Source organism: Topomyia yanbarensis, chromosome 2, assembly GCF_030247195.1.
Source record: "Topomyia yanbarensis strain Yona2022 chromosome 2, ASM3024719v1, whole genome shotgun sequence".
Lineage (NCBI taxonomy): Eukaryota > Metazoa > Arthropoda > Insecta > Diptera > Culicidae > Topomyia > Topomyia yanbarensis.
The window spans coordinates 101,292,771-101,320,692 of NC_080671.1; the positions used below are offsets into that span (position 1 = coordinate 101,292,771).

The 27,922-nt window shown below is 42.5% G+C and overlaps 1 protein-coding gene across 4 annotated transcripts in view; it reads left to right on the forward strand.

Moving 5' to 3' along the window:
* Positions 1 to 27,922, forward strand: part of LOC131679021 (carnitine O-palmitoyltransferase 1, liver isoform) — an 87,665-nt gene that overhangs the window by 44,439 nt on the left and 15,304 nt on the right. For 2 of the 4 annotated variants that reach the window (XM_058959536.1, XM_058959535.1), the window contains exons 2-9: positions 17,535 to 17,789; positions 18,682 to 18,818; positions 18,883 to 19,039; positions 19,123 to 19,242; positions 19,304 to 20,140; positions 20,203 to 20,228; positions 20,523 to 20,585; positions 21,034 to 21,099. In XM_058959536.1, the coding sequence (XP_058815519.1) occupies positions 17,649 to 17,789; positions 18,682 to 18,818; positions 18,883 to 19,039; positions 19,123 to 19,242; positions 19,304 to 20,140; positions 20,203 to 20,228; positions 20,523 to 20,585; positions 21,034 to 21,099 (1,547 nt within the window). In that variant the 5' untranslated portion in view covers positions 17,535 to 17,648. The remainder of the gene's footprint in view (positions 1 to 17,534; positions 17,790 to 18,681; positions 18,819 to 18,882; positions 19,040 to 19,122; positions 19,243 to 19,303; positions 20,141 to 20,202; positions 20,229 to 20,522; positions 20,586 to 21,033; positions 21,100 to 27,922) is intronic. The other 2 variants (XM_058959538.1, XM_058959537.1) reach the window with 2 other exon arrangements.

Consider the following 27,922-nt stretch of genomic DNA (forward strand, 5'->3'; position numbering starts at 1 on the left):
TCTGCGTCATCAGTTTGGCTGTAGCACGGGTACCAGGATGAGAAAGTCCGTGTGTGGCTTGAAGAAACTGGTCACGAAATCTTTTCGTGATGAAGGGCCTAATGCGATCATCCGAGCAGTCGCAATACAACTGATTTGAACTGCCTGGAACAGTAAACTGTTTGAGGTTTAATGACGATTTTAATTTACCTTCCAGAATTGTTCGCAGTTCATCATCTGTTTGTTGGTCGGCGGCGAGAGCTTCAAAATTCACCGACGGCACTGCGTGCACAGCTGCGATGCGAGAGAGTAGGTCTGCGACTGCGTTCTCTTTCCCGTTCACATGTCGGATGTCGGTTGTTATTTGTCCGATGTAGTCTAGATGACGGGCTTGACGACTGGTGGCTCTTTCAGGATTCTGCTGGAATGCATACACGATCGGCTTGTGGTCGGTGTATATGTGGCAACTTCGACCTTCCAGCATATACTTGAAATGTCTTACTGCCAGGTAGATTGCGGTTAGTTCTCGATCATACGTGCTATATTTCAGTTGGGCATTGTCGAACTTTTTGGAAAAGAAGCCCAATGGTTGCACGTTACCATCGACAACTTGGTGTAAAACAGCTCCGGCTGCTATGCTGGATGCGTCCACCCACAAAGATAGTTCGGCGTCCTTCGCGGGGTGTGCGAGCAGCGCTGCTTGAGCGAGTTGTGTTTTGCACTGCTCAAATGCTGTCGTGGCCTCCTCTGTCCACACTAGTTGAGACCGATCGTTGCGCTTGTTCCCCGGAGTCATCTTGAGAAGTGGTATTTGAGCCACGATGGCGTTCGGGATGAACCTTCGGTAGAAGTTGATTGTGGCGAGAAAACTTTTTAGCTCCCTCACTGTTGTCGGGCGTTTGTAGTTGCTGACTGCTTCAACACGTTCGGGCAATGGGCGAATTCCATTGGCCGAGACTGAGTGGCCAACGAAAATTATATCCTTCTTCCCGAACTCACATTTTGCAACATTGATTGCTAAGTTGTGATCTTGTAGACGGGTAAACAACTGCCGAAGATGCTCACGATGTTCCTCTGCTGACGATGATGCGATGAAAATATCATCAATATATGGGAACACGAAGTCCAATCCTCGTAGTACCTCGTGTATGAGCCGTTGGAAGGTTTGAGCGGCATTCCGAAGTCCGAACGTCATGTATGTGAATTCGAACAGTCCAAACGGCGTGGTGATCGCAGTCTTCGGGATGTCGTCTTGATGTATGGGGACTTGATGAAATGCCTTCTGCAAGTCAACCTTGGAAAAAATGGTTTTTCCTTGCAGAATGGTAGTAAAGTCCTGCAGGTATGGTAGTGGGTACCGATCGGGGATGGTTTGAGCGTTCAGCGCACGATAATCTCCACACGGGCGCCAGGTTCCATCCGCTTTTTTCACCATGTGAAGTGGGCTGGCCCAGCTGCTGGACGAGGGGCCGCATATTCCCAGTTGCATCAAATGTTCGAACTCTGTGCGCGCTGCTGCTAGTTTGTCTGATGAAAGACGTCTCGGCCGGGCGTATGATGGCTGACCGGTGGTTTCGATGCGATGCACTGTTGATGATGCACTCACTGTACCGGGTGCTGCTAGTTTGGTGATGGATGGGAATTCTGCCAGTAGCTCGGCGTAGGGGCATGACGTGCTGAATGTTTTTATAGAGTACTCACTCGTCCGTGTCAAAATTGCCATCGCTTCCAGCTTCGTGGTATTGTCGATGAGACGATGACGTTTTAAATCAATCAGCAGGTCGTAGTGGCAAATGAAATCTGCACCGATGATCCCTGATGACACGTCTGCGATGAGGAATGTCCACAGAAATTCACGCCGGAGGCCAAGACTAACCTTCAGCATAACTTCTCCGTACACTTTAATCGGTGTTCCGTTAGCGGCGAACAATTTAAATGACGTTGGTTTCATCCGGGTTGATTTGAGATCTCTCGGGATGACGGACACATCCGCACCGGTGTCGATGAGGAATTTCATGTTGGTAATTGTGTCCGAGATCTTAAGGCGAAATAGTGTGGCTGTGTCGGAAAGCTCGCCAATTTCCAACGCAGGATCAACTGGACGACGTCATTGTTGGTTGCTGGGCTTGGTTGCTAGTCCGAAGGAACACGGTTTACGGCACCGTCGTGCTTCCCCTCCGTACTTAGAGTGGTACCAGCAGACGTCATAGGACGGTTCATTATCACGAAATTTACTCAATTTGCTTCGGCTGCGGGAACGTGATCGCTCCCGTGGGTTTTCGCTTGAGCGGAACATTTTGTTGATCATCCTGGTCAGTTGAGCGATTTCCCGCTGGAGCGTTTCAATTCTGTCAGGAGGCGATTCTGTTGTAACTTTAGCGGTCGCTGCTGGTGTGCTCGCACGCGCTCGCACCGATGGTGTTGATGCTACGAAGGCCCATGGATTCCACGATGGCATCTGCGATGGTAGCTTTTTCTGTCGGGTCCCCTTTGGAGGCAATCACGGCAGCTTGGGCATGCGGTGGAAGTCTGGAGGCCCACAGGTCGAGCAGCACGGGTTCACAAAACGAATTTCCAGCCACTCTCCTCATTTCGTTGAAAAGTTGGCTCGGTTTCATGTCACCAAGCGGCATATCAGACAATACGAGCTGCAAACGTTTCTGCTGACTGTCGGCGAAGTGTTCAATCAGCTTCATCTTGATATACACGTACTTGTTGGCAGGCGGGACGGCTTCAATAATGGAACGTAACTCCGTCAACTTGCTTGGTGGCACTTGTGCCATGACGATGTTGTACTTCTTGGTGTCGTGGGCATTTCCAATACCGGAAGCGGCAAACCAGAACTCCAATGACATGAAGTATGACTCGATGTTGGATTGCGTCATCACCGGCGGGCTCAGTCGTGGCAGGTTTAGGGTGTCCACGTTGGCTTCCTGCTGCTGTTCCGGTACCGCTGGGTTGCCTGCTCCAGTGCCTGGTTTGTCCTCGTTCACCATTTTTTTAAAACGGGGTCACCAATTTATGGTTATCGGATCGTTTAGAAACGCGGTAGAAGTATTCGGTTGGGTTTGATTTAGTAAACTAACGATTTATTGCTACTGCCTACGGGCTTATATACAAAAGTCAAGAATCGAGAAAACAAGAAAAAATATTTTACACAGGGCAAAGGTATAGGGAATTTAAACAAATGATTTTTTTGATTTCGGTCTGTGCATCGAGCACAACAGACCAATAAACGATCACCACACAATGCATCTCGGTGGCATCAGATCGCGCATCGAGCACGGCTGATAAAGATCGATCACTCGATCGATAGCCGCTGCCTGTGCATCGAGCACGACAGATGGAGAACGATCACTGCGATGAAGCCTCGTTGATACAGCACCACGAACGAGAACGACCGGATTTTAAATCTATGCTTCGTTAATGCCAGAGATCAATCGCCGCATATTTCCACCGCCCTCGCCCCGCTAGTACAGTATGTTCGCCACCATCCGCCTCTACATCTTACACTCCAGGACGTACCGCCTCTGAACTTTTCGAGCTACGCGCCCTCCGTGTGTTACAATTATAAGCGGGCCGACTATAGCAGCATTTTGAATATTTTACAAAGCATTAACTGGGCTTCTGTGCTAAGCAAGGATGATGTGAACTCCGCCGCTGAAACGTTCTGCCATATAATTAGCTACCTTATCGATCGTCATGTCCCAAAGTGTAATCAACGAAGTGATCAATCCCCCTGGCAGACAGCCGAGCTACGTCAGCTAAAAACTGCGAAAAGAGCAGCATTACGAAAGTTTACCAAACGCCGTACCTTGTCACTGAGAGCTTAGTATGTAAGGCTCAATAACGATTTTAAAAAACTGAACAGTTTTTGTTTTTCAAACTACCAACGAAAAATGCAACGTAAGCTTAAGTCGGATCCTAAATCGTTTTGGAGATACGTCAATGAGCAGCGGAACGAAACCGGCTTACCTTCTACAATGTTTTTGAATGGTGAAGTTGGGCATGATTCACAAGCCATATGCAAATTGTTCGCCTCTAAATTTGCGAGTGTGTTCGTCAGTGAGACTCTGTCCTCGCAGCAGATTGACGTTGCAGCTAGCGGCGTGGCCCAACTCGAACGGTCAGTGAGTGAGATTCGTGTGGAGCACTCGGATATTGTATCAGCAGCATCCAAGCTTAAAGCATCGTCATCTCCTGGGCCAGATGGTGTCTCTGCTGTGTTTTTAAAAAAGTGTATATCTGGTTTGGTGGAACCACTCTGTCAACTATTCAAAATGTCACTGACAACCGCGATTTTTCCTCAATTGTGGAAAGCAGCTTCCATCTTTCCTGTCCACAAAAAAGGTGATAAGAGAAATATTGACAATTATCGAGGAATTTCTGCGCTCTGTGCCATTTCCAAGCTCTTTGAGTTAGTCGTGGTGGAGTCAGTGTTTTTTCACTGTAAGGAATATATTTCTAAAGACCAACACGGATTCATGCCGAATCGATCTACGTCGACGAATCTACTATCTCTAACCTCTTTTGTGTCCGAAGGGTTCGATGCGAATCAACAAACTGATGTTATATATACTGACTTATCTGCAGCTTACGACAAAATCAATCACGATATCGCAGTCGCTAAATTGGAAAAACTTGGCTTCAGTGGATCACTCCTGCGATGGTTTCAATCCTATCTCGTTGGCCGTCAACTCAGTGTGAACATAGGTGATGCATACTCCAAACTGTTCTCCGCAACGTCAGGTATTCCGCAAGGAAGTCATCGCGGACCATTTATATTCACTCTCTATTTCAACGATGTAAACTATCAGCTGAAAGGACCACGGTTGTCGTATGCAGATGATCTAAAAATTTTCAACAGAATTAGGAGCCGAACGGACGCACAATATTTGCAGCAGCAATTCGACACTTTCAGCAGATGGTGTGAAAACAACCGAATGATTCTGAATCCGGCGAAATGTTCTGTGATATCGTTCTCCAGAAAAAAAAGATCCCATTGAGTTTGAATATAGCTTGTCTGGAGCTCTTGTTTCCCGGGTGAGCTGCGTTAAGGATCTTGGAGTGCTGTTAGATTCGAAACTTACATTTAAGAATCACATTTCGTATGTTGTTGGTAAAGCATCGCGAAGCCTGGGCTTCATTTTCCGTACGGCTAAATCCTTTACAGACATCTACTGTCTCAAAAGCCTATACTGCTCTTTAGTGCGCTCTACGCTGGAGTATTGTTTGGCGGTCTGGAACCCAAATTACATGAACAGCAGCGATCGAATTGAAGGCGTTCAACGAAAATTTAAACGGTATGCTCTTCGACGCCTGCCTTGGCGCGATCCTGTTCGTCTACCAAGCTACGAGAGTCGGTGTCAACTCATCCAGCTCGATACTCTCCAGCGTCGTAGAGAAACTGCAAGAGCCTTATTCATCTCTGATCTTCTGTCAGGACGCATCGATTCTCCAGATTTACTAGAGCGAGTTAACATCCAAGCAAGGTCCAGAACGTTACGCGGAAACGTTCTTCTGAGAGTGCCATTTCGACGAACTATTCAAACAGCTAATGCCGCTATCACGGGACTACAACGCCTCTTCAATCGTGTGTCGCACCTGTTCGACTTTCATTTGTCTCGAATATCATTAAGAAATCGATTCCTGCAGTTTTTTAGATGTAATTAGTTTAAGTTTCCATCATTGGGGCCGAGTACGGCCTGTTGATGTGCGTGATAAATAAATAAATAAAAATTGGCCAATCCCACTGATATTGCAGATCTTCCGCAAGGGCATTATGTAGCCAAAAAACCGGAGTAGGTCATAAGCACGAACTAGTTCAAATGGGAATTCAAGAAACACTAAAAACCCATGGTTCTACGAGCAGCTTTATGAATTGACCAGTTTATCGAATGTTCTAGATTTAATGGCAATCCAGACCAATATGGTCAATTTTTCACTCGGAACTAGAAATTTATGCCAATGCAACGAACGGTTTTCGTCCGAAAATTTTAAACTTATTGAAAGTCGTTGCTTAAAAAGTTATCGCATTTTGAAAGTTCATCTTGTGTCATATTGACCCCAACACCTAAAGAAGGTTAAGACAATGCGGTGAGTCAGACGAGAATGAAATTTAGTAAACAAAACCGTCATCGATTCAAATCTATTCAAAACAAAACACAAACTTTTTACTTTCTCCAGCCATCAAACCAGACAGCGTAAGTTGCAAACAAACTAGAACTGAAAAGAAAAACAGAAACCTGTTGAGTCAAGGTTGCCGCTACCATATAGTTTTGCTTTTAATGAACTACTAACACCGAAACGGACAGCTGTTAGCAGAGCTATTTGCAGAGCTTCACACGCTATAATTTTGCTGCGTTGTAAGAAGCTATGTGTGTTAAAGCCTCGCGAAAAAAGTATTAAATTGCTGGCTGTTGCATCCTGGGCCGCTGCCTCCTGTCTGCCGCAGGTACGCGTTTAAATTTCGCAATTGCCACTCAAGCGTGGCGAAGTTCAGGGTCGGGAGCTAACAATTGGCGCTTTCGGTGAATTTTTACATGTTTGCCGACTGGCCTAGCCAAATCGGTAGACGCCAGTATTTACTGAATATACCTACGGACGTTGGAAATATATCCAGAGCTGGTCATTCAGATGTAGGCTATGCGAGCTCCGTGTGCATCAAAGTTGTTTACAAAGCAAACGTGGTAAATGGTAACAGTGATTATCAGTGTGAACGTGCTTAGTGTTGCTCTGTCGTTCATGGAATTGCGTGCAACTGTAAACTCTTACTGTTTTTAATTGAGTGCAGCTAACTTATTAACGAATGATTATTCTGAGATCTCAAAATTTGGGTGCATTTGCGATATTTTTATGTTTTACAGTACCGAACATAAAAAATCACCTAATTCTTACATAACTGAAAATAATTGAACTATCTAGAGTTTTTATGGCCATTTTGCTAAAATTTGACTCACGATAATATTACCAATGACATGGGGTATCATGTTCATACGTTTAAGAATCCGGATGATCCTATGGAAGAACTCGTACAAGAATGAGCAAAAATACCAATTAATCGTCTTACGATTTTGATTAATTTAATGCCAGCCCACTACGCAAAAGTAATCAAATCAAATTGGTACGCAAATAAGTACTAAGCTTAAATAATGAAATTCTTAAAGAAATGAAATCTTAATTTATGCAATATGTTTGCGCGAAACTTTCAGCATTCCAACTTATCACCTTTTTTGCAGGTGGAACACGCCTTCCGTTCAATCACTCGGAATCGTTTTTTATCCCAAATCATCGAAATCTGAGTCTCAACGAGCTTGCCCAACGTGTCGACGTGACGACAGTTTTGAGCGCATGCAGAGTGCAGAGGTTCGAATTTATATTCGTACTGTGCCAGGTGCGATCGTTTACGATATCGATCTCAGTCCTATCATTCCTCAGAAGGCTGCGAAGTTCATGTTAGTTTGCACGTTGTCTCCGGCCGATCTGCGGGTTCACATCGTCAAGGCCCTCATGAGGGCCAATCAGCGTATTCGGGACTTTGGTAGAGTACTACTGAATTAAGTATTGGAGAGGCGTTTCGAGTTCCTCTCATCAGAATCCGACACTAACTTAGTAACAGGACTAAGCTTGCGCTGGATTGACGCTAGCTCCAAAAAAATGAAAACACGGTTTGTATTTCTGAGCAAACCCCTAGTCCATTGTGATGTCCCGTAAGAAAAGGAGTTCTGATTTAAGCCGGTGAGAATTAATGAACCGAAAATTGGTTTAGCTATGCAAACCAATGCAATATGCACTATGCTATATTTATCTTTAGTGGATACAATTTAGGTAGGAGATAGCATAGAGAAGTACTGCTTTATTTTCATGAGAATGTTGCCAACGGGCGGAGAGAGGTTACTTTTTTTCCTTTTCAGGGATGAGTGCTTGAAACTTAAAAAAGTGTAAAAGTAGACGCCTATTAGCCTTTGTAGTAATAATAGTAAAATGCTATTTTGGCTCCCTAAGGAGAAAATTGGTTTAAAACCATCCTAATGCATCAAGGACACAAAACCTAACTATAATTAGTCCAGATGTTTACGTTTCGACTTCGTCTCTTCAGAACCGCGGCACTTGACCAACGCACCGGGCTGACGCCAGTCCAAAATTGGAAGCACTACTTTTGAACACACTAAACGACTTCTAACTTACGATGTACCGTGCATTGGTCATGTGCCGCGGTTCTGAAGAGACGAAGTCGAAACTCAAACACCTGGACTAATTAATAATAGTTTTTTAGTATTAATGTACAATTGGTGTGTGCTAGTCGTATGTTTTTCTGTGTATGGGAAATACGAATTGATGCAGAGCGGTACATTTGATTTGGTCCACTCTTCATTGCCGATACGTCTGATTATTTAGTAAAAGCTGAGCCAGAAAATGAATGTACACCTGGCATATATGATATAACAGTGGGTAGTTTATTGTCTCGCGTGCAATTTATTTCTTACTAGGATTCGTTGGTCACTTTTTTCCGATGTTCAATTAGAGAATTCGATTCGTTACAATTCATTCGGAAAGTTTCTTTTAATTTACCGACACATCCGAATCATCCATTTCCGGTCAACATAGTCCGACAAAATTTATTTGCTGGCATTTTAATGTGTTTCTCTAATACATTGAAGTACATTTCAGGGCGACACGACTAGGTCCCCTAGTGATATAGCGGAATTCACTCTCTTTCAACATCTGAACAGCATATTGTAAACTACCCATGATCGCTTAGTTGTCCCGTTTTCTATGGGATTTCCTATCATTATGGGACAGATATGCGATCATGGGCAGTAAATTAAATATCCGATTCACGGTCCGCGTGATTATTCCAGAATGCACGAGAATATGCGAATGACCACACGGTTTATATCATATATAATCGAATTAATACACCCGAAGTTACATATACGCTATCACACGCGACATACTAACGCCCTCGCGATCGAACACGTTAGCATACAAATGCTCAAGCTTTCGCGATCATCCTACGCCCGCGATCTCGCAAACATAAAAGTACTCCGGTGATTGAGTGAACGTTTTAGCACATGTAAATTGACTAATGCGGTCTCAAGTGTCAACCTCCAAACATCCGTATTCGCACGATTATGATTCGGTCACGTCCATAAGTTCCTACCCTCGATCCTAACGTATGCGGAATGAAATTTGGACAACGCTTCCAACATTAAAACAAAAACGCAACCCTGCACAAGGCCCCGTACTAAACGTCATACTCTAGGCACACCTGTTTTAAACATCTAGTGTTAATTTCGACCCGCTAGGAGAAACCATGTGAACAAAATGACAGCGAATGGCCAATCTGGCACCTAGCTGTTATGCCAAAAAAAAGTTTTAGCGCATTGGAGGATTATGGCATACCTTTTGTACAAAAGGCTGATAACCCTCCAAATGTACCGCAATTGCGTCCAAATGAGAATTTCTGTGATAATTTGATGCAGAGTGTATACGCCAGTAATTTTTGACCTAAAACTAACAAACACGATAATCAAAATTAAGTAAGAGATTAAAAATATGCCAACATCAATTTTTTCGACTCCTTTGCAAAAAATTTCTACAAACTGTCATAAAACTTCTCGAATGGACTCAATTTTTATACCACATTAAGTTAATAAGCTGACAAATGTTTTCATATAGAGAGAACATTTAATAAAGGGTTTTCTACAAAAATATTGCCTTTTGAATTTTGTCCAAATTTTATTCCGCATACGTTACGTCCATGTCTCCAATTGGACAAAAAACGATACTCATATCCATTAGACAACATTCCATAGCTACCGGATCGGGAAACCTTGTGATATGGAGGAACTCATTCTTTTCTAATATCTGAACCGTTAACTGAAAATTAAGTATTAGATTCACGATCCGCGCGTATGGCCACACTGTTCCAAAATCGAATTTATACGCGCTAAGTTACATACACGCTAGCACACGTATCATACAAACGCCCACACAATCGAAAACGTTAACATGCAAACGCTCGAGGATTTCGCAATGATGCACGCGATCGTGAAGTCCCGCACATCTGAGCCGTATACTCAATACCATGATCAGAATCACGGCCCGCTGCAATTTACCTTAATGTGTTTTAGTGAATGTATATCCCGTCTCGTCTGCAATTTTAGTGATTGATTCTAACAGAGAGCCCTCCTGAGAATCCAGCTTTACAGATCCAGTAGGACAACTCTTAAAAAATTATTAACTTATAGTTGCTGGTAGTTCTCGTCCTGTCGCCAGGGTATACGGACCAAGATACTTTGCGCGTAAAGCATTCGTCACAGACTATCCTGCTCGATATTAATGCAAGAAAACAGGATCATAACACTATACTATATTTCTCCCTTGTGGAGAAAATTTAAGTAAAACTATTTTTTTTTCCACGAAGGAGAAATTTTTTTTAAACCACATTTGCTCGTAAAAGGTAAACCTGTAGCTAAATTAGTGGAGAAAATTTAAGTAAAAACTATTTTTCTCCACCAAGGAGAAAATTGTTTTAAACAACATTTGCGCGTGAAGGACACAACATGTAAATTAGTTATTGGAGAGGCGTTTAGAGTTTCTTTCATCAACAACAACAAAAAAGAAACCAATTTTAAAAAGATCATGAATATGATCCGTTTCAAGCCACACAACTATCAAAACACCATAATAGGGTCTCAATAACTCGGTATATACCGAACCATGACGATGGTGTTTTCGTGGGTTGATTCCCTTACAAACACTATCAAAATGTCATATAGTGGGGTAAATCTGGACTATGAGCATGAGGATATTAAAAGCGTTTTCGTTTGCTCGGGTTACTTCGTGGGAACTTTGAGTTTCGCTTAATTCAAAAAAAAAATTTCTGAGCCATTCAACTCCCTTCGTTCCTCTTGTACTATCAGCATGCATTAGAGCCATTTAGCTCCGAACATCTTTTCGGGTAGTTCCGGCGGTGAGCCTCCGTGAGCCATTTAGCTCCCAACTTTGTCGCCATCTGCTCGAATAGTCGTCTGCGGTGAATCTACTCTACTTCGACTGAGAGTTTCTCTGCTGCAGAATTTCCCCCGATACCGATGCCCGTTGCGTGATACATTTATGTTCCAGTTTTGTCATCATCTACTCATATGGTCCTCGGCGATGGACCTATCCTATTCACGGAGCAAACAGTAGGTGCCGAGCTCGGTCTGGCGACTCCGATCGGAGCGTAACTTGCGGTTCGCTGACGCACAGAGGAGCAACTAGAACAAATTCTTGGCCAATAACCAAAAAATTTTTTTTGATTTTTTATTTAGTTATATTTTTTTAGATACTTGAAAGCATACTGTATATTGTGGCAAAATAAAGAGTATGCCAAAAATTGCTAAAGATTTTTTGCATGGATGCAAAATGGTGATATTTTAAGGGTTTTTAATCATTTATTATTATATATCCCTCAAAATCGCTTTCAAAGAATGATGACTGTATCAAATAAGACAATATTATAACAAACGTAATAGAAAACAACTATTTGTATAACCTCCGCTTGAAAATAACCGAAAATAGTAGTGTTGCTGTTTGTTGGACCAGTTTTAAAAACACCTTTTTTAAACAAGTTATTCCAAATTTGAATGATAAAAAAGTTACATTATACGGCAAGATCCGGCAAAGTTGCTGAAACAACATTACAAAACAAGATTCCGGCTATTCACAAAACATTCAATCGCTTCCGATCCACAAATTCCAAGCGATTTGAAAATATTGATATTTTTACTAATTTGAGATACGCCAAAATGCTGTAGGGTCAAAAACTATGTTTGGCAAAATGAATCTTTATGAATATGCACAGGTATCCCTTTTCTTCTTCCTTTTCCACTGACCAACTGTGCATGCAGCGGGAAAAACAAATGTATTCACAAAGATCACCTCGAAAATATTAGTATTCGGGAGGTTATAGAAAATTGACCCCTGCACTGGTAAGTGGATAGATGCCAAATAGTCCCAAAACCAGTTATTTTCTATTTGTAGTTCATATTAAGGCATAATAACAGCAATAGCCGCAATGAATAGTTTTGGCCAGGATTCGACCCCAGTTACTCCTCTGTGTGACGCCCCGACGACCCACCAATAACGCTTCATGTAACCTACTCGGTCTGGTTCCCGGTGGTGGAACTAGCCCGCTTACGGGCTTCCCGTTAGCGTGCTTCCGGTGTATGGTACACTGGCACCTAACCGCTTCCAGTGCATCGACGCGACCTACTCGATCTAGTCCCTGGCGGTGGTACTAGCCTGCTCACGGGCTTTCCGGTAGGGTGTCGAGGTCGGTGCGGTGATTCCTGCAAGAGGTTGGCGTCCGGTACACTGGCGCCTCGACGACCAGCTTCCGGTGCTTCGAAATGAACATCTCGAGCAAATCACCGGCGGGGGATCTGATCTGCCCCATGGGGCGATTATCTGATATTCCATTCAACCATTCACTTCATCATCCCGCAATTTTTGCTGTAGAACCTACATAATTTAGGTCAATGAGTCCGTTAATGGCGTTCCACAACATATTTTCATCGCCATACATTCTGTGGAAGATGTTATCTGAGCTGATGTATGGCCTGCTGATAACAAACGCGCTTCGCATTGAATCGAATGGTGGACAGTCACATGCTGTCTCTTCAACATCTGTGCACTCCGGACAGAGAGGAGACTTCGCGAGACCGAATTTGTGCAAGTCGTTTCTGTAGTAGCCACGCTCTGACAGAAATTGCGTTAGATGGAAGTTGACTTCTCCGTGCTTCCTTTTCATCTACGAGGACACGATAGGGAACATTCGCCGTGTTACCCTATTCATCTTACCGCTTTCGAAAGGTGTCAATCCATCTTTTTAGTCGGACTCCTCCGTTGTCTGTTCCTGTTCTGTTTCTTCCGGTAACAATAAAATGGAGATCATTGTAGAAATGACGCAGACCACGTCCAATGATATGATCCGGTAGGCGCTAGCTTAAAAATCTGAGCAACTTGTTTCTTTATTGCTACAAACCAGGCCGTACTACCGTACCAGAGAATTCACGTTGATGCGCTTACCACAATCGTTCGGATGACATCCACTAACGACCTGCCTTTTCAGATGCCGAAATGCATGTTGGACAAGCCATTCTACTCTCCTTGTACTTGATATGCTTGTGCAGAATTACACTCTTTAACAGTTTTCTGGCCGAATCAATCAGACATATTGACATATACGCTGAGGAATCACCAGAAGATTATGCCGCCTTTGGCAGCAACACCACCTTCTATCGCTTCCAGTAATCGGAGAAGTTACTTTCATCGATACATCTATGCAACTTTTGCCTTAAAGATATTCGTGTTTTCCTGTATTGCTGTTTTCAGAACCAGGTTTAGGATTCCGTCTGGTCCTGTGGTCTTTTTCACATTCATAACCTTTACACCCAAAACTTGGCCGTAATACCTTTACGGTGATAACAAAAAAAATGCTCTAATAGCGAGACGTTTCATGCTAAAACGATCCCAACAAAAAATTCCCCAAATGGCAATACCAACACATTCAAATCTCTTCTGCATCGCACTCATGTTTCATCAATTCTTATTCCATCAATATTAACGCGTCGAATTGTCTGGAAGTGTGTAGCACTTCGCTTGTCATTGTATTGCGCATCGAGCAAAGCTGATGATAGAGACGAGTTTTGTTTTTTCTACGCGACCAGGCATTGCATTTATCGCTCATATGAGTAAATGCGCCCGGATAGTTTGCTACTGCGACAATAAAAACTCACATTTTCACACGAAAAGTTATTGGCACTCACACAACTTCTCCGGATAAACACAACGTGTTATTTCTCCGGATAAATAAAACAGCCGGAGAATGAGTGAATGAGTTTATCACGGTATCCTTTTGGCGCTCCCTGCTTTGCTGTCGTTATTCCAAAACACGATAAAACAAGTCCATCATACTTCTTTGCCGCTTTTCTTTGTAATTAAGTGTATTTTTTGAAGTTTTTATTGATTTCCACGAAATTAAAATTTTATCACCTTCTCCGGTGAGAAGGAAAAAGTCAAATAAATTTTATCCGGAAAATCATTCTCACGCTATTTGTGGAGACGGAGAATTTTGCGACTCATCTTATCTCGGAAAAGTTGGACATCGGATAAGCTACTTCTCGCGTGAGTGAGAGAGAATTACAACCCCTGTACGCGACACATTCCGTATTTGAAAATCGGCTCACACTCGGCTAGCTTCAAAGCACAGTTAGGAAAAAACGACTCGGAGTAGTGGTGGGGTACTTCGGCCGTTGTTAAATTGAAATTTCTTTTCTATCACGGACGTCAACAGCAAGGTAGCTAAATTAGTGGAGAAAACATGAATAGTCCTTCCCTTCATGTATGGGAAGCAAGACCTATGGTTTGGATCCACGTATCCGAACCGAGGGTCCAGATCCAGACACTTGTCTGGATCTAAGCACCCGGTCTGGCTCTGGTTCAGGTCCGGATTTGGTAAGGGGAAAAGGGGATGGGCTAGATTTGGGTACTGGTCCGCATCCGGGTACTGGTCCAGATCCAGGAGCTGGTTCGGATCTGAGCGCGTGTCTGGATCCGGGAGGTCTGGATTAAGGGACTGGTCCGGATCTGGCAGCTAGGCCGGATCCGGAAACCGCCTAAACTTTTTATTCCACTATCCAACCTACCCAGTAAAAAATCCGTAATTCTGGCTGGTTTCTGCCAATATTGGGGCGGATTCCAGCCTGAATTTGGTCAGAGATCCGCCAGGATTCCGGTTGGTTTGACTCGGTACTAATACTATCATAGCAATCGACCGAATTATCCTACATCCGAACAGAGCCGAGGTTGACACATACTGAAAAAGTGTTTGATTGTGTGATGCGCATACATGAACAGCAACCGAAATTCGTCATTCCACCGTTTACTACTTTTGCGGGAATATGAGTTTAATACCGCAATGCGCAATTGCCTGGTCTGTTACCGAAAAGACAATAGAATCTTACCCAAAAGTAATAGAAACATGCCCGTCGGATTTTGGGTGTACCATATCGATTAGCTCACCGTCGGTTATTCTGTCTTCTTCTTCATAATCATCCTCGTCACTGTAGGTAGTGAAAGCTGCCAAATCGTTAATTCATGCTTTGATAAAAACCTTTCGTTAATGGATTCCCAACTATCCTTACGGTAATTGCTGATAGTATCTTCGTTATCAAGATCTATATTTAGCGTTGTAAGAGCGTTCCTAATCACTGATGGGGCCTATCAAAATCCGTTTGAATAGAGTGTTCATTTCGACAATTCCGTAAATCCTGGGAATATTTCAGAAATAAAGTCTCTTCGGTACCTCGGAAAAGTCTTATTAGATTTTCACATACTTACCCTTAAATAAAAGGTAGTATCTTCAAACACTGCTAGTGAAGTTCATACGAATCGGGCCTATGGTTGCGGAACTACGGTCTGAATATTACGATCCCATGTGGAATCTTTAAATATCAAAAGCCTTTTCGTAAACCTTGCGCAACGAAACGCACATAAATCGACAGGAATTTCCTTGTCGGAATTAATTTCGAATCCTCTATCGATTGTTAATCGTTTAAAACGGAATCGATTCATAAATCGGTCTGTATTAGCCTTTCCGTGAGACGTTTGTTTGAGAATTCACAGACGGGTGCTCCCTTCCGTGAATAGTAAAACCCGTCCGACGACCGTCTTTCGTTAATCATATGCATTTAATTGAAAAAATGTAATGGCCTTACTGCATGCTGCATTGTGGCTCAGTCAATGTCGAACAGAATTTGATAATTAATAAGAAATAATGGCTATACTACCAAATACTAATGATAGTATCTTCAGACTGGATCATTATTTCATTTAATTTATTGGATTGTACACTGGTTTTATTGTTTTGTCGCTAAGTTTTCGGATTTCAAATAAATTTTCCTCTAATTTCAAAGTAAAGGCGGTGAATATGCTCTATTCTCATGTTATACATTATATATTAATTGATTTGCGTAAAAATAACTCGATATTCAACGAAAAAATAGAGAATGACTATTTTGTTATTTTTTAAAAAGTGAGCTTATTGTTTTGTCCGACACTGTATAGGCATCGAAAATCCAGATTACCTTCTTACTGCACCGTCTGTCCTGCTTTTCTGATTACGTTCAATGTGTTAGCTGAGACAAAAAGCTTCATTGGACAGAACAACATGCAAAATTTTGTCGAACATAACAACGTTAGGATCAAAATCCCTGTGTATGTGAACGATGAATCAGTCGAAGTTCAACTGCACGATCTGATACCGTGTACTACTTGCCAGGCTACTTTTATGTCGATATATGAAGAGATGGTATCCATTACAAATGATGCTTGAAGAAGCTTCATCCCTTTCAACAGAGTTCGTATGGTGAAAATGCGGCTAGTACACCCTATTCCTTCCTAGCTGACCATGCCAGGCATTCTTGATACCACCATTCAGACGACGCTGTGCATCTACCAAGGCCAATACGAGCTAGTTTTGCACACTTCGGAAATCTCTTCGCTATAAGTGCTACGGAAAATTTATCAGCTGCAATAGAAACTATCGACTGGTCTTATCCAGGAAAGATGGACATAAAATTAGTTCCTACTCACTTGAATGAGTGAGAATTAATTTACCAGCATGAGATTTTTTTACAAAATGCGCACCCCTTTCGACGAAAAAACAAAGGAGAGAAGAATGACTTATTAGCGATGATTATTTCATTGCTTGAATGCTATCTCTCCTTTTAATTCCATTATCACTTCCAATGCACTTGTACCGACAGTGCGTATTTCGCTTCCCACTTGTATGTTTTTGCAGTGTCTCTGCCCACGAACTAGGAACTGGCAAAATAGGAAACTAATTATAAAAAGATGACGCCCGGAGCTGGCGGTGCGGAATAGAAAACAAACCGTTGAAGCTGCACTGCACGAATAATCAAGCTTATTGTCCACTCTGACAGTTCTGATCAAATTGTTCTCAGAACAATGAAATTCTGTTCAAAAGTTTTAAAGTTGGTATTTCACGCAATTGTGTCTGTTTTGCACTAATAAATGGATGGGGAGAAGAACAAATAATAAATTCATTCATACTCCCTATTTCCCAAATAATGCAATTTAATCGCTTCTTCCAAAAAACAAAAACATTTGAAGAGTAAAAAAATCACCATAAATTCATTTGCCACGTGCTCTGACACATTCAAACAATATTATCTTTAAACGGTATTACTTGAGCACGGATCACACACTACAACCATCCAGATTGCGCAGTGCTCTTTGAATCAGGCACATATCTGATAAAATCTCTTCCTGAAACAAACAAGCTGTGTGTACCTGAGATAACATATCAGCTGGTCGGCGCCTGTCTCAAATTTTCCGCAATGTCAAACGAATTAGTATTTTGCCTTTCAAAGCCACCTGGCCAACAATAGCCCTCCCCGCAATCTCCCCCAAACACCTGCGCCCAAGCAAGTCGTTGACCTTATCTATCACTCGCTAAATGTACTGTTTCATGTCTGTTCCAGGTTTTCCCCTGCTGCAATCTGCAGCCGATCCAGTTGCAACCGGTGAAAGCCTATTAACACCTAACACCGGTAGTGTCGTAGGCGTGCACCGAACGGAAAAGCAGCGGCCAAACCATGGCTGAAGCACATTCAGCTGTTGCGTTCTCATTCTCCATCACTCACGAGGGATGGCATCTGAACTATGACCGGGAGGTGCTGGATCTGGTGTGGCAGTCCGGTGTCAGATCGTGGAAGAAGCGGGTGGCGCGGTTTAGGGTGAGTTAGATTTTGAAATGAAATCATATTTATTTTAGCCAGAGGTAAGTGTACCTAGATTGATAGAGTTAGCGGTCTCAAGTGTGTGAGTCTTCAAAGTTGTTTCGGGGACACAGCGCATAGGGGTAAAGTGCCAGTAGTCATAAGCGTTATCAGTTACAATGGCTTTTATTTTATTTTTTGATTGAATATTTTTCAATGCGAGTTTTTGAGATCAGCAATGAAATGTACTTTCTTGTTAGAAAATACCGAGTCATTGGCGTTGGTATTTGTTATTGGCGTGTCTTTGAATTTTTTCACTCGTCACGTTATTTGCGTTGGTATGAGTTGTCAAACTGAATTTGCTGTTTGCTATTAGCGGGAGCGTAGAGAGGGTTTGTATAAAAATAATATAAATTTTCATGGAATAAAAAATGGACCGCCTGCAGGCAATTAGAAGAATATGTTTCATCGGTTGTCATCGTCATCAATTACTCTTTCTGTTTACTTGAGATCAATACATGTAATTTACGAATTCCGAAATCCATATTGATAGTTTACTACCCATCGCGCGTTGCTGCGACTTGCAACGAAGTAGGAGGAAAACACAATTTGTTCCGAAGCGCCATCTGCCGAGCAGATAATCTCCAATCAATAGCACACAAACACGCTCTATACCAAATGCCTACTACATATAAATTTTTATGGCAAAGCCGTTTGGGAGTCCATAAATCATATGCATACAAGCATTGACTTCCATAAAAGCGCTTTGCAGAGCCATTGGCAAATTGATGAAGCAAACGCAGACTAATCACACGAGACCCACAAGATACATTTAATGCTATATTTATTAGGCTTTGACTACTTCAACTAAGAAGACACAAGTTCTAATAGTGGTTAACCTATCTTCCAGACCGGAGTCCGCAACGGAGTGTACCCTGCACATCTTCAGAGCCTATGGTTAGTGATAGCTGTCGCTATTGCACTCCATTTCACACAGCGACAGGTTCCGTTCAACTTAGTCAATAAATGTCTAGCGCTTTTACCGGGGTAAGTAGTTCTTTCCATGGCGCTTTTCGATGGATTTAAGCTGACTGCCTCGTTTCCATTTCAGCGACACAGTGGGCTATCAGGTGACGGCATGCGGTCTAGCGGGGCTTTTCTTCTGGCTGTGCATATGTTACACAATGCGATACTCGTTGAAGCTGCTGCTGATGTACAAAGGTTGGATGTACGAAAAGAGGGCACCGGGTAGTAAGGTTTCCCTGCCGGTACGTTGCACGAAACATTCTTTAATAGTAGTAGCCAAGGGATTATGGGTTGTTCACTGTTCGTTCTGTCCTTCCATTTGTAGACGAGAGTGTGGGCACTTTTTGTCAAGGTATTAGCAACGTGGAATAAACCGGGATTGTACAGCTTCCAGGGTTCCCTTCCCCGGTTGCCATTACCGAGCGTGAAAGACACCATGGCAAGGGTAAGTTTCACAATTATTAAATTGAAAACGTATCAGAATTTATTAAATCATATTGTTTTAGTATCTGCGTTCCGTTAAACCTCTGCTGGACGACGATAACTACACACGCATGGAACGTCTCGCCAATGAGTTTCAGAATGGGATTGCCACTAAACTGCAGCGCTATTTGCTCTTGAAGAGTTGGTGGTCAACCAACTACGTCTCAGATTGGTGGGAGGAGTACGTTTATCTGCGTAGTCGTGGAGCTTTGATGGTGAACAGCAATTTTTACGGAATGGATGCTATATTTACGAAACCGACTACAGTTCGTAGCGCTCGCGCAGCTAATGTTATCAATATGCTGCTTCAGTTCAGAAGAATTGTTGAACGACAAGAGCTGGAGCCTATTCTGGTGCAAGGATTGGTGCCACTGTGCTCTTGGCAATACGAACGTATCTTCAACACTGTGCGTGTTCCCGGAGTCGAAAGTGACAAAATTGTCCACTACCAGGACTCCAATCACATTGTGGTGCTGTTTCGAGGTTGCTACTACAAGGTCGTTATCTATCACAACGGTCGCATTTTACGCCCGTGCGAAATTCAGATTCAAATCGAGGAGATCTTACACAGCCATGATAAACCACAACCTGGGGAGGAACTGCTAGCCTCGCTGACGGCTGGCGATCGTACCAAGTGGGCTAAAGTTCGCGAATCGGTGTTTGCCAAGGGTGTCAACAAGACGTCGCTGCATTTGATCGAAAGTTCTGCATTTGTGCTGTCGTTGGACGAGCAACCGTTCGAGTTCGATATGGCGCATCCGGAGAAGTTGGATCAGTTCGGAAGAAACCTGCTGCACGGAAACGGACATGATCGGTGGTTCGACAAGAGTTTCACCGTTTGCATAGGAAGTAATGCTAGGGTACTGTCAATGCATACATTACGACACTACAACATTACTAAAATTGTGATATATCTTTTTAGGTTGGATTTAACGCCGAACATACTTGGTAAGTAGACACGCTTGTAGTTGAAACATGTAACCATTTTCAGCATCCTGGCAATACTCTGTATTATATACCATAAGCATTGTCCAACGTCCCACACAGATTTGATCAGCAGAAGAAGATAATCTAGTCTACTGCACCGCAGTGTCAGAATCTTGTAAATTTCATTTCAATAATGTATTTTTCATTGTATTTGTCTTCTCAATCGGGCAACCCACGTGCTGCTCGCCCATCTCGATGTTCGAACATACATACGCACCTCCCCTCCAACAAAAACATTATAAACGATTCCTTCAGGGCGGACGCAGCAGTGATGTCACACATCTGGGAAATGTTGATCATGGAAGAAGCTCAGCCGCGGTAATTAAAGTTTTCCACAGTAGAACTGCACACGATTCACACTATATTGTAGATATTTTTGAGACATTCAGTTGTTGTACATATTTTGCGCGCTTCGGTATTGCGGTATTCGTTTCCGGTTTGGGAGGAAGAAACACGCTTGCGTACCCATTGTATATTGATTTAGTCTATGTTTGTTTAGTTATACTGTGCGGTGCTGGTAGATATGCTATACCTTTACTCAGTTCTTAAAATGAACAGTCTGCTGATTGTCACATACACATTTCCATAACTCGCCCATTGTCATAATGCATTGACCATCTTCACTCTCCGTCTTCCCATACCCAATACTGCTACCAAGGATCTATTTATATTTTGTACGATACTTATAGCTTATGTTTTTATTTTCTTCAAACAAAATTCATCAAACGAAATAATTCACAATTGCATAACCAACTACCACATACAGGGCTGATGCACCTGTGCTGGCACACGTGTGGGAGAACATTGTTGCAGAGGAGCAGATACAAAAACGGTAATGGTTTTCAATAATGCTTTCTAGAGTGCTAAGGAACAAACGCTACTGTCATTTACTACCAACAACACTGCCCACTAACCTGGAACCTCAAATACATCCTTTGGGTTAACTAAAAGTAACTAATATTTTAGGAATCAAAGGTAATGCGGAGCTCTGTTCGATACAAGCATTTGAGAGAAATAATGTGTGCTTGCCTCACGAAATGTTGTTTTTCAGTTTATTGCGTTTGTATTAGTTGTAATAAGCAAAGTTCATACGAAAAGTGTTCTATAGTACCGATACTAACTGGCCGAATTATATTGTGTACGTAGATTTTGTATAACGCATATCTTGTACATTGGTCAAACATATCAAAAACTGTTTATGATTCACTCGAAACACACGATTACTTACAAATTACAACACAATGGGGCATCAGTTGATATCGCTTACGCAAAAAATATTTTGTTCCTATTTCTTAAGATTCAGTGTCACCTGACGCGAGTCAAACAAAACAAAAGTTCAAAGTACTTTGTCCCCATCGTAACGGATCACTAGTAGTATTTTTTTATTTTGATTGTAGAGTTTTTAACCTTAGGCCTTCCCCTAGGTTGATGGGTTTGACGGTATTACAAACGTGCATCGATGCTAAAATACCTCTGACAGACAATTGCTTTAAGATGGTTATTGCATTACGCCTTGATAGTGGTGCATCGAGGAGATCGAGAGGGCTTGCGGACCTTTTTTATGTTTTGTGTTTTGATACCCTGCACCAGTCCTAATCAACCCGAGATGCATTATAGTATAGGTGTTCACATTCGTCAAGTTTGAGTGTGTTGGTTTGTTGCTAGTGAAATTATTCATGGCGGCCCAGGACCGCGAAGCACATAATCAACAAACCGACCATGCGAAACGAAGCTTGTAAGCATGTGGTAAAAATAAGTATGGCGTCCGGGATCGCAATAGAGCAACTGTTTACATCACTAACCAATCAGAATGAAGTATGAGACCACGTGCTTCTGTTTTCTTCTTCATTCTTCTTGTTTGCCCGAAAAAAGTGACAGCTGATGCATACATAGAAAAAAAAATGTGTACACCTGTATACACCTCGCAATCAACCATTAGCCTGTGCGCGTTTGTAAACATTGTTCCGCAGATTAATGGCAGTGTTGGTGGACGCGGCTCGCAGTGGAGGTTATTGTATGTCGATTTATCGGCCGATTTCGTCATTGTGCACAGGCTAATTAAAGGAATATAAAAGTAGAAGCCTATCAATGGTCAGTTTTGTGGTAATTGTGTTTTTGGTACTAGTGTACAATGGTTATGTGCTAGTCGTATGTCTGTTTATGTATGTGGTCGTCTGAGTATTTGTGACAGTTAGGTCAGGGAATGGATGCAGAACTGGTGTATATGATGGGATAGTGGGTGATCCTTCCGGTGTTCAATTAGTGTATTCGAACAGATTCATTCGGGAAAATTGGATTGGATAAATTAATTTCAAACGTACAAACGCTCATGGCATTCGCGATAACACAAACCTGGTTCCAAACGCGAACATGCAATTGCAATCATGCACACATATTTAATCCCGCGATCTCACCAACATTAAAACGACCCGGTATTTAAGTGAACGTTGTAGCACCTATAAATTTACAAAAACGGTCTCAATCAGTAACCTACCGCTCGCGCGATCATGATTTGGTCACGTCAGGAAGTCATGCCTCTTCAGTTTGTCCAATAAAAAAAAATGACGCTCATATTCACTAGACAGTACATTCCCTGGCGACATGACCGGCAACTCTAGTGATATGGGGGAACTCTCTTCTAGTGCTCTCTTCACACGCGTATGTGCGAATAGCCACACGGTTATAAAATCGAATTTATGCAGGCGAAATTACATACACGCTAGCACACGCGACTTACAAACTCCCCCGTGATCGAACACGTTAACGCACAAACGCTCGAGCCCTTCGCGATGATACACGCGATCGTGAAGTCCGTACACCCGCACATATATGAACCGTACAATGAATATCGTATTCAGAATCGCGGCCTGCTGCAGTTGGCCTTAAGCAGTGTTTTAGTGGGTGACATTTTCCGTCCTGTCTGCAGTTGTAGTGAGTGGCTCTAAAGGAGAGCCTGCCGAAACCCTAGTTCTACAGCTCCAATAGGACAACTCTCGAACAAAAGATCCTATACAAATTTCAAACACAATGCGCTATGCCTGTTATAACCAATCGACCCCAAATTTTGCTCAGTTGATTAGGACCCCAAATGGAACAAAAAAACGAGTTTGCCCCACCCTTTAAAAGTCAATCGGCTTTCTTCCTGTTCTTATTGTTACTCCACCCGTTCAAAACCGTTGGTTATAGCAGCTTCTCCTATCTTTGGCATATTGGCAGGATAAAAATTATAAATACCACAGCAAATGCAAAACAAACTTGTATTGAGAAAACCTGCAACTAGCTGCGTGGAAGAAAGCTTCCTTAAAAGAAAAAAAACTGCGTAGGGAATTGCTTATTTACCCTTCTGGCTACCACAACATGTAACGATGCGAATCGCCGTACTGCCATTATGCTAGACTCCGCGATAATGCACCACTTCAATGTATACAACTCCCGTTGTCAGACAGGTGAAGAAAACTAGCCAGCGTTTTGCATTGCTACTGCCCACTTTGGCTAGTACCGGTCCGAAGTAATCCAGATCAACGAAAGTAATTGGTCAGACAAAGGCTGTCAGTCGCATCTCTGTCAGCGGAGCCATGACTGGTGGTTTTGGGACAGCGGCACCAGATGCAGGTCTTGAATAGATAGCACAGTGACGGTCTTTTGCTAGGCCTTGGGACTTTGTCAGTACAGCAATTTCATTCGGGAAGACCTCGATCTGCGCCATCATCCAAAGCTCAGCTCATTGTAGCTCATTCTGGGTGAGCATGCCATGTTCCAGATGTCGGCCCTTGCTCTTCCGAAGTAGGTTGTCGAGGTAACGGTATACGTATCTGGTTGCACGATACAATCTGGTCCATGAGACTTTCGTGTTCTGAGCGAAATGACCCAGATTGAAATGGAGCTTGAGCTTGTGCGACCACCCCTGGCTGCTGCTACTCCGTTATCGATCTGGATTAGCTGTAGTTGCACAGAGAATCGGAAGATAATTATGCTTGTGAGTAGTAGGGCATTGCAATTTTTTTTTTTAATTCTCAAAGGCCCCCCCTCTCATATTGTGACAAATGTCAAAGTAAGCTCAGATGCCAAATTTCACATCATTTGGACAATTTTAGACCCCCGCCCACTTCGCTTGAAATTTTTTGAAATTGGTGCTATGGGAAAATATGGAGGAAAAATACATTAAATGCTATAACTTTTGAAGTAGCAATCAGAAAATTACAATTTATACCTCCTTTGAAAGGAAATAATCTAAGTATTTGAATGAAGATATATTTGTTCCTAGAAAAATACGGGAAAGTGGGGTACTGGTTCATTTTGGCCCCAAAATCCCCCTTTTGATGATTTTTCTCCTCCGTGATGCAAACCATGCATATTTTGTAGTTTTTCTAATGTGAAAAAATCTCAGAAATCGAACGGAACCCTTTTGACCTTAGTTCGAATACGAGAAGTTGGGGTTATAGGGCTTTTTGTCAGTCATATTAAATTTTATCATTTTCTCATGCATATATCTCTATTATTCTTCAATCAATTTTCATAAAATGTAACTTATTGAACGTGTAAAATTCTGGGGAATAAAACAAAAATAAAAACGTTAAAGGTAAAATTCAGAAACATCAAGCTTTTTGATATTTACTCTACAAATCTCATTTTTTTCATTATTTGTCCTAATACCTCAACTTCCCCTATTTTTCAATGAAACTTTTCTCATGTGATCCCTAAGCATATTTTACACTAAAAGTAGTAAATTAAATAAGAATTTTGTTGTTAAATGGAGTTAATATGTGCGATTTTATGATAAAAATGTGAAATCGACACTATATGTCAGATAATTTGATGTTCCTGAATTTTACCGGTAACGAATCTATTTTTGTTATAATCCTAAGGATTTTCCACGTTCAACAAGGTATAGTTTATGAAAATTGAGTGAAGAATAATAGAGATATATTCACGAGAAAATGATGAAGTTTAATATGAATGTCAAAAGGCCATTTAACCCCAACTTCTTGTATTCGGACTAAGGTCAAAAGGGTTCCGTTCGATTTCTGAGATTTTTTTTACATTAGAAAAACTACAAAATATGTATGATTTGCATCACGGAGTAGAAAAATCATTAAAAATAGGGGATTTTGGGGCCAAAATGACCCAGTACCCCACTTTCCCGTATTTTTTAAGAAACAAATACTACGCCATTCAAATACTAAGATTATTTCCTTCCAAAAGAGGTATAAATTTTAATTTTCTGATTGCTACTTCAAAAGTTATAGCATTTAATGTATTTTTCCTCCATATTTTTCCATAGTACCAATTTCAAAAAATTTCAAGCGAAGTGGGCGGGGGTCTAAAATTGTCCAAATGATGTGAAATTTGGCATCTGAGCTTACTTTGACATTTGTCACAATATGAGAGGGGGGCCTTTGAGAATTCAAAAAAAAATTTTTTTTGCAATGCCCTAGTGAGTAGCGAAACATATTTCAATGTGCAACTCCTGGTAATCCTAAAGTGTTTATTGATCAATTCCGGCGCCGGCCAGGCCCGAACGTAGATCGCAGAAGGAAAGGGAAGAAATGGTAGTCCGATACTTGCTTTTGCTAGAGACAATATACTACTGCGCACTCCACAACTATCACGGAAGGAGGATATTTGTTAGTATAGAAGTAGGATTCTACTTCTTCATGATCGACGTCCGAAATGACCCACATTGAAATGGATGGGACGAAGTTCTTCGCCAGTTTCAGGAACCGATTGTTCTTCGGGTCACTTGGCTCTAACTTTCTGCAGAATGTTTTGTGCTCGAAATCACGGATTGTTCACCTAGAACTGCGGCCCAAGATCGGGTACTGAGTGAAGCCACCTTCAGTTTGAGTTTTGGGATCGACTGTGTTTTCAGCAGAGTAATTTTGGTTTTGATGAATGGCTTGCACTTTCTCCTCTGCTTCCAAACGAAAGTACGCAACACATGAATACGCCACTTCGCTGGCATTCACGAAATCGTGCAGTGCAAGACTGTCGAAGGTTTTCGGGAAGGACGACTGAAAGTAGCAGCGCTAGATTCGTAATTCGTTGAATTGCGGGAACAGTTTCGTCTATTGTTACCTTCGCTCGTAGATATCCTGTGAAATCTGTTCATCGCATCCTGATCCTCTAGTTCATATGTCCTGTATCCAATTTTTCCCGTGGACATTTCGTGGGAATTTCCCTAGTAACAATTGAGGTTTTATGGTAGTTTTATAGCCACTCATAAAACATAGAATGCACTTGTAGCATGCTATAAAACTTCGATTGTTACTTGGGGTGTTCGTTGTCCAGAATTTTCTGAAGGTTTCTTCGCATGGTAAAGGAGAGCACGAATACGTCATCTCTCGTCAACCAACTCATTCCCAGTACTGACTCAGAGTTTTCTCCTCTCTCTAAGGTCAGAAATATAGCTATTTCCTTAGTTACCTCACCGATCCCCCGCAGGATATCCACCTCGTTCGACAAGAAGTGACGTAATGTGAAACCGCCCTTGGAGTGCGACAGCTTAACTTCGTTGACTACTTCAACAGCCTTTTCAATCGTCCTGAAGCTGTCCAGATAATCGTCCACATAGCGCGTGCGAATTCTCGGGAGAACTCCTGAGCATTGAGATTCTTCATGAACTAGGCCGACGCGGGCGAGTTAGTCGCTCCGAAAGTGGCCGCGTCCATAATGTAGACGCGTGGACAATCTGTTGGGCATTCTCGAAAAAGGAAGCGTTACGATTGATGCTGGAACATTCCTATTATGTTTCCACTCACATCAACTGAAAACTGGCACATCAATACCTGCGAAAGAGGAGCAATGGTTCTCGTTCAAATGTTCGCGGCAACGACATCATACGGCGAACTGGCGCTTCCGCTTCTGTGCCCCGGTTTGTCTCCTGCAAGATCCGCCTCGCTCGCTTTTCGTCATCAGGTTCTAGTGTTGCTTTCATGGTGGCGACACCATGATTCTCCAGCGCGAAGTAATCACGAAGCTCCGAAATTGACAACTGCTGTTGAGGTTGGTCGCCCGGGGATGTATCTATAGATGTATCACGAAGTTTGAGAAAAACACTGAGTCGCAGATTGTCCCACCCGATCAACAACTGTGGCTAGACCGTAGCCCTTCAAGGGCGACCAGCAGGTGCGGGAAGCGGCGTGCTAGATCGTAATAGTTGAGGATTTGAGGTTAGAAAAAGGCGACGCACTGTGCGGACATTGTTCAAGTGAAACCGTGGATCCCCGCTTTGGTTGTAAAAGTTTAGCTGCACATGCTGACATTCGGACTCAACTCAAGTCACGTTTCCAGTCCACTGTATGGTTCTTTCAGACCGGAAATGTCAAGCATCTGCTCGATCGACTGTATACGAGGTATACGAGGAGCCCTCATCGGTGAAAGCGAATATAACTCGAGAGTCCGTTTTCCGTACTGAACCACAGGTAATACAGGAAACAGTGGCTAATCGAACTCTGCATAGGGAACGTGACTAGATCAAATACTTCCGTTACGATTGGTGAGGGAGGAGTAGTGAAGACGGTTATTCTTTTTTTGTCGACATCCTTAAAATCCACATCCGGTATATGACAGACAGAGCTACTTTGACATTCCTGCAGAAACCCTTCCGCTGGACTACTTTCCACCGTTCGTCTACGCTGGCTTCTATGAATTGATCA